The sequence below is a fragment of the Macrobrachium rosenbergii genome, chromosome 53, assembly GCF_040412425.1.
Source record: "Macrobrachium rosenbergii isolate ZJJX-2024 chromosome 53, ASM4041242v1, whole genome shotgun sequence".
Taxonomy (NCBI): domain Eukaryota; kingdom Metazoa; phylum Arthropoda; class Malacostraca; order Decapoda; family Palaemonidae; genus Macrobrachium; species Macrobrachium rosenbergii.
In genome coordinates, this window is record NC_089793.1 from 26,571,168 (window position 1) to 26,582,823 (window position 11,656).

Below are 11,656 nucleotides of genomic sequence, written 5' to 3' on the forward strand. Positions count from 1 at the left end.
TGACTTTTTTCATTACTGCTCGGATGATTTCCTTGGCCCGAGTCCCTTGCGCGAGATAGTTTACGTGTACATGATTATATACATTTCCGTAGCCAATTACCATAGGTATGCGAAGGTAGAAAAAATATCTGACAGGTGAAATTGGCCAGTCGCCCACATATTGGAGTGCGAGTTAAGTCTTCAGTGTCATCTCCTATTTACAAATGGTGTTTTCTATTTTCCACAGCTGGCTAATTGTTCTTCATTAGTCATGCAAAAGTGAAGTGCCCTGGCATTGATTTAAGAGAGAGAAGTCGGTTGAAAATGAGATGAAAAGCAATAGAAGGGAAATTAAACCATCTTGAAGGTGCTCGTTAAGAAACTGACTAATTTGCAATATTTTGAAAGCCGTCACCGCATTAAATTTACAAATGGTGGGTTTCTTCTCGTAGCTGGCTAATTGTTTGCCACTAGTCAGGCAAAAGTGAAGTGCCCTGGCATTGATTTAGGAGAGAGAAGTCGTATGAAGATTAGATATAAAAACAGTAGCAGGAAATTTAAACTATCTTGAAGGCTGTCGTTTAGAAAGTGACTAGTTCGCATGCATTTGAAAGCTGTCATCACATTAGATTAGAGTTGTATTGCTCTTAAATTATTCAGGATTATGTTGTTTCGGCTTTTCATCCTTCATTCACACTGACAACTACTTTTTTCTCCTCACAACGTGAATCACACTACCGATTACTCGTTTTTCCCCTTACGTATTAATTCACTTTTACGCACTCGATTCATTCATTCATTCAAGGTTTTCTCCGTGTTTTCGTGACCTTTTCATTCATAAAACTGGAGCGCTTCGTTTAAGAGGGGTTTTAATGCGTCTTTAATTTTCCGTGCTTCTTTGCTATTATATTTTCATCTTTCTTATTCTCTGTCATTGCTTTTGTTTTATAATTCTTATCTTCATTTGTTTTCAGCTGTGTTTTCCTGTACTTCTCCGGTGTGTTCCAATTTGGGTACGTGCTCATTACAAACATCAATAATATAACAGTAATGATAATAATAGTAAAAGATAATAATAGTTACTATTATTATTATATTACTATAACCACTAAGGAGTTCGTTATTATTATTATTATTATTATTATTATTATTATTATTATTATTATTATTATATAACCACTGAGGAGGCCTTCCAAGATATTTCATACCCTGTAAGCTCTAAATAAAATATCTAGCAGATTAGAGTGGCATTTTGATTGAACGTCGTGCAGTTACATTTTTAAGGTCGTATAAGGTTTTTGAATCATTTGTTTTTAAATGAAAGTTTGGGGCGTAATTGCTTGCCGAACTCCTTCTCGGGTTTTGAACTGTCATATTTAACTGGCGTTAATAACCTAGATGATGTGACGCCAGCTTTAGTAGCCGTAAATCAGTCAATCAGTCAACTGCCATTTTACACCTTTTTCACGGACGATCGTAGACGCTATTCTTACGAGAAATCAGAAGTTTATCACTTACGAAAAGAACATATCTCATTTGGCATTGGGTAATAATTCAAACTAAAAGTTGTGGTTCAGAGAGTTGTTTATTATTATTATTATTATTATTATTATTATTATTATTATTATTATTATTATTATTATTATTATTATTATTCAAAAGATGAACCCTATTCATATGGAACAAGCCCACAGGGGCCATTGACTTGAAATTCAAGCTTCCTAAGAATACGGTGTTCATTAGGAAGAGGAGCTAAAGAGAAATACAGAAAGAAGAGATCTCACGTATTAAAATAGGAAAAATAAATAAATAAATAAATTAATAAGTAGATAAAAATGTATCAAAATGCAGGAGAACTTTTGAAATCATACTCCGTCTGAAAATGAATACAGTGTTGCTGTAAAAGAAATTCTTTCCAGTACAGCTTGGCAACATAGCATTTTGGTTATCTAACATAGTCATGTTTTTTGTGGCGTGGGAGTCACACTGTTGCTACGTTTATACGAACTAACAATGTCGAAACTCAGTTGACTCAAGAAAGTGCTTGAGAACACTTGCAAGATACTGGACATTTATGATTCAATAAATGATTATCAGCTTTTCTGGCGCCGTAAATTACTTTTGTCAAGGGGACAGACTGCTTGATTATTGAGTTTGGGGCGTCGTAAAAATTTCTTTGGCTTCATAAAACTCTTTTTAAGGGGGCAGAAGTTAATTAGTAATGGAGTTTAGTGTTTAAAGGGCGCGAGTGTGAAATATCTCTCTTGGTTTTAGATTTGTGGTGATTTTAATTAATGACTTTCCAAGAGAAAGATTCTGCGAAATGCGATTGGCAAATAATGTAGATCCATGTTATTTTTCTCACCATCAGAGCACTGAATGTGGTCAGGGATGTTCACAACAATTTTTCTTTTTGGCTGCAGTTATCATATTCCTTGTTTTCATTGTTATTTGTGTAGTGTGCTGTTTTTTTTTAATGAACTTATTTTAATCAACAACAACGGCAAATCAGTGATAAAAATACTGCTGCCAATACAATACATCTGTTTAGAGAGAGAGAGAGAGAAAAAAAAAACAAAATCAAGTATAAAATTACGGCTGCCAATACAGTACAGTTGTTTAAAGCAACAGCAACAGCAAATCAAGTACAAAAATACGGCTTCCAGCACAAACAATAGTTTAAAAAAACAACTGCTAATCAAGTACAAAAATAATGCTGCCAGTACAACATTGTTGTTGAAAAATCAACAACAGCAAACCATGGACAAAATTACGGCTACAAATACAACAGTTGATTAAGGCTGCCAATACAGCAAGGTTGATTAAAGAAACAACAACGGCAAATCAAGTACAGTAATACGGCTGCCAATACAACATAGCCGTTAAAAAAAACAGCAGCAAAGCAAATAAAAAAATACGGCAGCCGATACAACATAGGTATTTAAAGCAACAAAAGCAGCAAATCAAATAAAAAAAATACGGCAGCCGATACAACATAGGTATTTAAAGCAACAAAAGCAGCAAATCAAGCACAGTAAAACGGCTGCCAATACGACATAGTTGATTAAAAAGAAAAAAGGGGGCGGGGTGGAAAATAGTGCAGGAAATATGAGTGTTATAGGGCACTGGAGAAGACAACCCATAATTACGATGAGATCAGGAGTTCCGGGGGTATCGTAAACCCGCCGAATTTATTTTGGGATTGTCTCCTAACTGTCTGTCGGGGCTATGTTACGGCCCTACCGCGCTGGGCCTCCCCCGTTAATCTGTCCTCTCCGGATTGAGTTTTCCACTCAGCGTTTCCCTCTTCTTTCTTGCTCATTATTATTATTATTATTATTATTATTATTATTATTATTATTATTATTATTATTATTATTATTACGGGTTTTCCATTAGGCGTCTTATTAATTTGTTGTGATTATTTTATGGTGCTTTATTATTATTATTATTATTATTATTATTATTATTATTATTATTATTATTATTATTATTATTATTACTGACTTGCCATTATGCGTTGTCTTAACTTGTGTTAATTATTTTATGGTACCTTATGTTATTATTGATATGATTATTCTATAGTACATTATTATTATTATTATTATTATTATTATTATTATTATTATTATTATTATTATTATTATTATTATTATTATTGTGTTTCGCAATGTGCGTCGTCTTAATTTCTGTGAACTGCATTGTTTTAGTTATTCTGTGGTCCCTTTTATTATTATTATTATTATTATTATTATTATTATTATTATTATTATTATTATTATTATTATTGTTATTAATCATATAAGAAAAGACCCATAAGTTAGCTTTTTTCTGTTTTCTTCCTACATACACGTTCTATAACTTATAGACCATCTGGCACGTTATTATTATTATTATTATTATTATTATTATTATTATTAAAAAATACTCATATTAGCATGAGTCTGCAGATGGAGAAATAAATCCACAGTTATGTATGTGGAGATTGAATAGGGGAATCGAACAAATTCCCGAAAGCTATCTGTATAGATGACATCTTTAAATATAGGCTATATGCACATATACATAACTGTGCATTTGTTTCTCCATTATTATTGTTATTATTATTATTATTATTATTATTATTATTATTATTATTATTATTATTATTATTATTATTCACGACCTCTTCAACGCCTTGGCCATTTCCTTATTGTCGGCCAGAGGTAAAAGTTTTTCTCTGAAGTCTATTTTGTAAACTTTATGCAAATGTAAAGGCGGTAAAGTTTATCACTCTTAAGCGCAAACCTTTTTGCAAGTCTTAAGGAACAACCTTTATCGCATTCGTTAAATTAGAAGCTGTTCTGTAACACCTACATTTTTTCTCCCGAAAAGCCTGGATGTCCGATGGGAGGTGTCGAGAATTTGCGAAAATTCCTTTTTCCGCCAACTTACACGCCATTAGCTTTACTCCTAAGCAACTTTTAATGAAACTTAATGGTCCTACATATCGCTTTATCGTGCCGAAACTTGAACTGGTGAACCGGTTATGCTGCTTTTATTTTTTATTTAAATTTTTTTACTTTTTCATTTTTCAATTTTTTTTTCTCTTGAACGACAGTTCAAGAAGGATGGGATTTGTACAGTCATGGCAGGTGCGCTGTAAGTGATTTTCACTGTAATTGAATTTTATTGTTGGGAGGTGCTCCACTCAATTTTGCTTTTAATTTTTTTTTTTTTTTTTTTTTTTTTTTGCCTCACAATTTCTACTTTTAGTTTTTGCCTCGGACATAATTCTGCCTTACTTTTTGCCTCGGACATAATTCTGCCTTACTTTTTGCCTCGGACATAATTCTGCCTTACTTTTTGCCTCGGACATAATTCTGCCTTACTCTTTGCCTCGGACATAATCCTGCCTTACTTTTTGCCTCGGACATAATTCTGCCTTACTTTTTGCCTCGGACATAATTCTCTTACTTTTTCGCCTCGGACATAATTCTGCCTTACCTTTTTGCCTCGGACATAATTCTGCCTTACTTTTTTGCCTCGGACATAATTCTGCCTTACTTTTTGCCTCGGACATAATTCTGCCTTACTTTTTTGCCTCGGGCATAATTCTGCCGTACTTTTTGCCTCGGGCATAATTCTGCCTTACTTTTTGCCTCGGGCATAATGCTGCCTTACTTTTTGCCTCGGACATAATTCTGCCATACTTTTTTGCCTAGGACATAATTCTGCCTTGCTTTTTGCCTCGGACATAATTCTGCCTTGCTTTTTGCCTCGGACATAATTCTGCCATACTTTGCCTGGGACAATTCTGCCTTGCTTTTGCCTCGGACAATTCTGCCTTGCTTTTGCCTGGACATAATTCTGCCATACTTTTGCCTAGGACATAATTCTGCCTTGCTTTTTGCCTCGAACATAATTCTGCCTTGCTTTTTGCCTCGGACATAATTCAGCCTTACTTTTTTGCCTCGGACATAATTCTGCCTTACTTTTTTGCCTCGGACATAATTCTGCCTTACTTTTTTGCCTCGGACATAATTCTGCCTTGCTTTTTGCCTCGGACATAATTCTGCCTTACTTTTTTGCCTCGGACATAATTCTGCCTTGCTTTTTGCCTCGGACATAATTCTGCCTTACTTTTTTGCCTCGGACATAATTCTGCCTTACTTTTTTGCCTCGGACATAATTCTGCCTTACTTTTTGCTTCAGACATAATTCTGCCTTACTTTTTGCCTCGGACATAATTCTGCCTTACTTTTTGCCTCAGACATAATTCTGCCTTACCGACCAATCATCATTTTCTTGAAAGTGATACCGAGCAGTGGCTGCTCAGATAAAAAGTTATCATTAGATTTGAGTCATACAGATCTGAGTCAGAGTTAAAGCTGCTGAGTTTTGATATTCGTTTGCTTCTGTTCCAAGGAATTCATAGTCTGTCAAGGATCCAAAGATCATTGAACTTCAGGGAAGGTCAGCTATAGATCTGGTGGGATTAACTGGAACTTTTATGTTTAAAATAGCTGTACTGTGCTAAATTTGGCAGTTTCCTTTGATATCAATATGTTGCATTCCACCATTTCTGCTTAATATCTTGAGAATAATTATACCTTGAATTTCCCCTGTTTGGGGAAACTGAAAGAGCGGATATGAATTCTAGTAAATACAGTGATAGAAGATTTGAAGCCCCAATGTCGTACTTTGAAACTTTAAGTGACATGGTACACAGTGGATATAAATTCTAGTAAATACAGCGATGAAAGATTTGAAGACCCAGTATCGTGTTTTTGAAATTGTAAGTGAGGTGGTACACATGAAGGGCACACAGCTTGTGTTTCAGGAGGATTTATTTGAGAGCAGAAAACCCAGAGATTTTAGGGGACAAAAGAAATTTCGTGAGGTGCAAATTTTGGATGTCATATAAAAGAAACTGTGCAAAGAAGTTCTTGAAAATATTTCACAATGATTATTACTTTCGAGGTAAATGTAGTTCTCTTTATTGAACCATGTCTACGCTCCTGCTTTTCATACGCCTCTCTCTCTCTCTCTCTCTCTCTCTCTCTCTCTCTCTCTCTCTCTCTCTCTCTCTCTCTCTCTCTCTCTCTCTCTCTCTCTCCACTTGAATATTCTGCTTTTCAAAAGACCCTTCATGAGTAGGCAGGCAGTTGACCTCATTTTTTTTTTCCAAGCGGTTACTTGAGTGAGTCAAGAGGAAAGACAAAAGAAAAGTGTAGATAAGACAGGAAAGGAAAGGTGCAGAAAAAGATTAGCAACATTATTTTTTTTTTTTGCATATATACATATTCCCCCATAGGGGGTAGTGCCATCAGTGCACCTCACGCCGTGCACTGTAGGCATTACTTATCGGCACGTAGCTGCAACCCCTTTCATTCCTTTTACTATAACTCCGTTCATATCCTCTTTCTTCCATCTTACCTTCCACTCTCTTCTCACAATTGTTCCTTAGTGCAACTGCGATGTTTTCCTCCTGTTACACCTTTTAAACCTCCTTTCCTCTCAATTTTCCTTTCAGCGCCGAATGACCTCATAGGTCCCAGCACTCGGCCTTTGGCGTAAATCTCATATTCCAATTCCAATTCCATATACACGTAATCATAATTCACCGTTTTACTTGGCAACGAGTAACACCCAGAACTATATTGGCTAAATGTTTGACAGTGACATTGAAGATGTTACGACCGTCTGTGACGGCATTATTACTCATACTTATCTTCGTTTTCCATTCCAGGTCAGTGATGTTTAAGGTTCCGCTGAAATTCGTGTGCGGGGATCAACATCTTGTGCACTGGGTATGGCGACAGCTTTCGTTTTTGGTTCCAGAGTGTCGGTCATTCGTTCAGTGTTCGAAATTTTCACTTGAGAGTATTTTCGTGTCGAAAAGTATTTTCGTGTGGCTATAGATAAGCAGTCTTGAATTCATTTATTTCTGATTGATTTTTTGTTGAGAAAAGTTTCTGTTGGGAACGTGAAGGCCTTTTTATTATTAGAAGTTCTTTACGTTTATTGATAGAATGAGTCATGGATTTTGTTAATGAACTTTTAGTGCATTGTTAATCATTTGGATATCCCTTTGAATGACAAAATTCGAAGTGAATAGTGCTTTCTTTATAGGAGTAACAGAAATATCGCTGATGAGGCTTCTTTGAAAATGAAAATTTGAGATATCTAAAAAATAAATGGTATGTGAAAAGGGTCGTAGTGTATTTTGGAAATCTGGAAGAAAGTTGGCTTCTTGTAAGAGAAACTGACCGAGGTAAACGCAGAAATATCTTTGATGTTTCAAAGGAGAAAGTGGTGACAGTATTACTCTGTAGGATCTGTAGCCTTGGTTTGTCGCACAAGTGTCGATAACCGCTGGAACAGAACAATGTTGACAATGAATGACATGGAGCCGGAAAGGACAATAGGTAGAGGCGAAGATGAAGAAGAAGAAGAAGAAGAAGAAGAAGAAGAAGAGGAGGAGGAGGAGGAGGAGGAAGAAGAAGCAGAAGAAGGAGACGACGATGAAGGAGGAGGAGACCGAGCAGAAAAGCGACAAGTGTCGTCTCAAGTGGCACTTGCTGTCGCTGGATGCGTCGATCTCGACAAGATCGTGGAGGTGTCCCCAAGGTCAGATGCAAAGAACTTGTTATGATATTAAGGAGAGAGAGAGAGAGTCTCTCTCTCTCTCTCTCTCTCTCTCTCTCTCTCTCTCTCTCTCATTTCATACATTTTTACGTGAATGTCTAATGCTTGAAACTTGGAAACTTGCACAGAATTTTCTCTCTCTCTCTCTCTCTCTCTCTCTCTCTCTCTCTCTCTCTCTCTCTCTCTCTCGTATTCATTTTTATTTTTTATATTTTTCTTCTAACATTCGTCTCTCACCTTTTGTTTTGTTAGTTAATGGTTAGTAAATTGTAGAGTTACAGTGCATTGAGTTTATTCCTTTTCATTTTTCATTTTTCTTCCAACAGTCGTCTCTCACCTTTTGTCTTTGTTGGTTAATGGTTAATTGATTGTTAACAGGCGGGTAAAGATAAGGGGGATTCTAGGATGGGCGAGCATAGGATGAATGTAACAATTTCACATTAATTATTATAATAGTTGATATTTTTGAAGGTATGATTTTGGTGGAAGTTGATGTCACCGTGGATCAGTGACACCACAGTCTGTACACGAATTCTCGACGCCTTAACACGCCCAAGGGCCGCCACAGGCCAAGGACCCGGGGTGGAGCAAATCCGGCTTAATCTCAACCAACCAGGCAACCCGAGGTGACCCCATTAGTATGTCTGAGAAACACCTGAGGCCAGATCAACTCTAGGTGATATTAATGTTTTGACGTCATGAGCTACCTGTGTTCCACCCTTTGTTTTAATAGCTCGGAGGTGGGTGGAATACTAAAGCGTTTGTAAATGACAGTGCTAGATGACTGTGAATCACCCTCACTGAGTTTTAAGACTGAGGTTTTATCAATAAGACTCAGATTCTGCTGACTACTGGCTCAGATGGTTGAGTTTCGAATTCGGTCGTATAGTTCAAGATGTCTCAAACCTCTCGACTCAAACGAACGAGCAGCAAATTTAAAACTGAGAACGGAACAGCAGACTTGGGACAATATCAACAGCCGTGAGAAGATGGACCACTTCTGACTCCTGAGAAAAGACAGGCAGACGATTGTATTTTAAACTGATACATTCAGACTGTAGCTGATGGGAAGCAACTTCATTTTAGACAGCTTCATTTAAATGGTGCGAAATATCAAGCGACGTAAAAGGCCACGGTTGTGACCACATTAAAAGTTAATACAAGCGCTCTTTGTCGTACGTGAAAATGCCTACTAAATGGAAAGATTTAAAGCAAACTGCATGTTATTAAATCGTAAACTGCGTGTAATGGATATGTTACCAATTTTTAAATCGCAGCGTTGCAAGACTAGCGACTCATTATCCATTATATTTTTTCATACAACTTAAAAATCAAAAGAATGATGAATAAACCCAAGTCTTTTTTTTTTTGGAGTGCTCATTCGTTGGTTTTATTAACTGAAGATTATGAAGATAGAAGGGAATAGTTCTGTATATTCATCACGATGATATAGTTTTCAGTAATACAATAAAGAGATGTATTTACTTCGTACTACTACAATGCACTGCCTATTAAAAACCAAATAGTATCTGCAGCGATATCAGGTGGAAATTTTTACCGTTATCTCAAAAAAATTAGACTAAAATTCTTATTAATGTAAACATGAATGTTCTGAGCATGATTTTTTGTACTTTATTTTAAAGTCCTACGGTGGTTTGAGCATGAGGGTAAGCTCTACCAAGTTACTAAGGCTTTGGTTACAGGAGAGAACGATATTATTATTATTATTATTATTATTATTATTATTATTATTATTATTATTATTATTATTATTATTAATCAGAAGATGAACCCAGCTCATATGGAACAAGCCCACAGGGGCCACTGACTTGAAATTCAAGCTTCCAAAGAATATGGTGTTCATTTGAAAGGAGTAACAGAAGGTGATGGGAAATGCAGAAAGAGGAGATCAGTTATCAACATCGAGTCATCCCTGGGGAAGTTGTACATCCTGTAAGCCTTCCGTGATCTGTCAGATTAAAGGTTGGTTGCAGCTCCAATGCCTTGTGGAAGACTTACGTTCCAAGGGCACGGTTGTGGATGCATTAGGTTGGTACAAAGAGATTCCTAAATCCCTCCCGTCAGAACCTGGAGTGGCCCTATTCGTTAGCTGACTTGCGTAATCCTGACATTGAAAGGGATTTTGCATAATCCAAGGTCTAGAAGTGACCCATGGCAACTGCTAGGTGGGATAGATTTTGCTTAGGCGTGCACGCTGGATCCCACAATGGCCTGGTCGTTGTGTTGGAAGAGAGACAGCAATTACCCTTCGATCCTGATGATGTGAGCAAGCTACACACACACACACACACACACACCATGAGCAGAAGTGCTTATTAGGGCCATTTATTCATTCAGTCTCCGATAGCTGTTGCAAATACACTGTAGCTTCGGCAGTGAATGTTCTCTTCAGAAATTTACATAAGGTGAGTTTGCATCATAATAACACGTGGATGGAAAGTAAATAAATAAAAAAAAATTAGTGGTTGATAAGTCAGTCCTGGTAACCGTGGGATGAGAAGTGTTTCCCATTTTCTGTGGTAATGCTTCCTCGCTGTTCTTGTTTTCTTCTTCCACCATCTTTGTCTTGATACTTCTAGCCTGGGATAGGTTAGGGCGTCGGGTTGCTATCCTATTAGAATCTGCATTTGAAAACTTAGGAAAAGAACAAATATTCTCTTGTAACATCGTTGCAGTGGTTATGACAAACTAGATTCGTTCGTGGTCTCCCCTGTGAACAAGACAGCGGGATAGATCGCTAATCTTCGTTCACATTGACTCTTGGATGGGAACATTTATCATTCGTATTGTAATATTCCCTTCTCCCCTTTTATTTTCAAAATTTCATAATCTCTGCTCTTCATTACCTCTTGGGTTATGTATAAACTCATTACCTGTTAAACGTATTTTGCATGACTGTTCATGAATTAATTTTTAATAAATACTTGCAGATTCTGAACAAGGGTCGATCATCGGTAATGGACTGGTGGTCAATGTATTCCTGCTCTTGTCTGTTTAAGATTCATGTAGGAAAACTTCCCATGTCCCGTAGGGGGTTAGTGCCGCCAGTGCACCTCCTGTGGTGCACTGTAGCCTTTCTTAAGGTTCTTGCGGCGTCCCTTAGGCCCCTAGCTGCAACCCCTTCCATTCCTTTTACTGTACCTCCTGTCATATCTTTTTTCCATCTTACTTTCTGCCCGCTCCTAACAGTTGTTTCATGGTGCAGCTGCGAGGTTTTCCTCCTGTTACACCTTTAAAACCTCCTTTACTCTCAGTTTCCCTGTCAGTGCTGAATGACCTCATAGGTCCCAGCGCTTGGCCTATGGCCTAAATTTTATATTCCATTCCCTGATGAATGTTTGAACGAAAGCTATTTCTTACCTGTTACAAAGCCATATTTGGTTATTGGGTTTAGGTATGCGTTGTCGCATATTATGCAAATTGTCTCCTAACCTGCTGTCGGAGAATATAGTCAACTTTCGATATCAAAGGTTGATGATGCTCTTCAGGTCTGCCTGTCAGCAGAATCTAATGAGTTTATTGAATT

The 11,656-nt window shown here is 37.0% G+C and overlaps 1 protein-coding gene across 7 annotated transcripts in view; it reads left to right on the forward strand.

The window, feature by feature from the left end:
* LOC136834372 (basic helix-loop-helix ARNT-like protein 1) overlaps positions 1-11,656 on the forward strand; it is a 509,755-nt gene that overhangs the window by 117,750 nt on the left and 380,349 nt on the right. For 2 of the 7 annotated variants that reach the window (XM_067096918.1, XM_067096917.1), the window contains exon 2: positions 7,211-8,091. The exons of the other annotated variants lie outside the window; for them this stretch is intronic. In XM_067096918.1, the coding sequence (XP_066953019.1) occupies positions 7,850-8,091 (242 nt within the window). In that variant the 5' untranslated portion in view covers positions 7,211-7,849. The remainder of the gene's footprint in view (positions 1-7,210; positions 8,092-11,656) is intronic. 7 annotated transcript variants of the gene reach the window in all.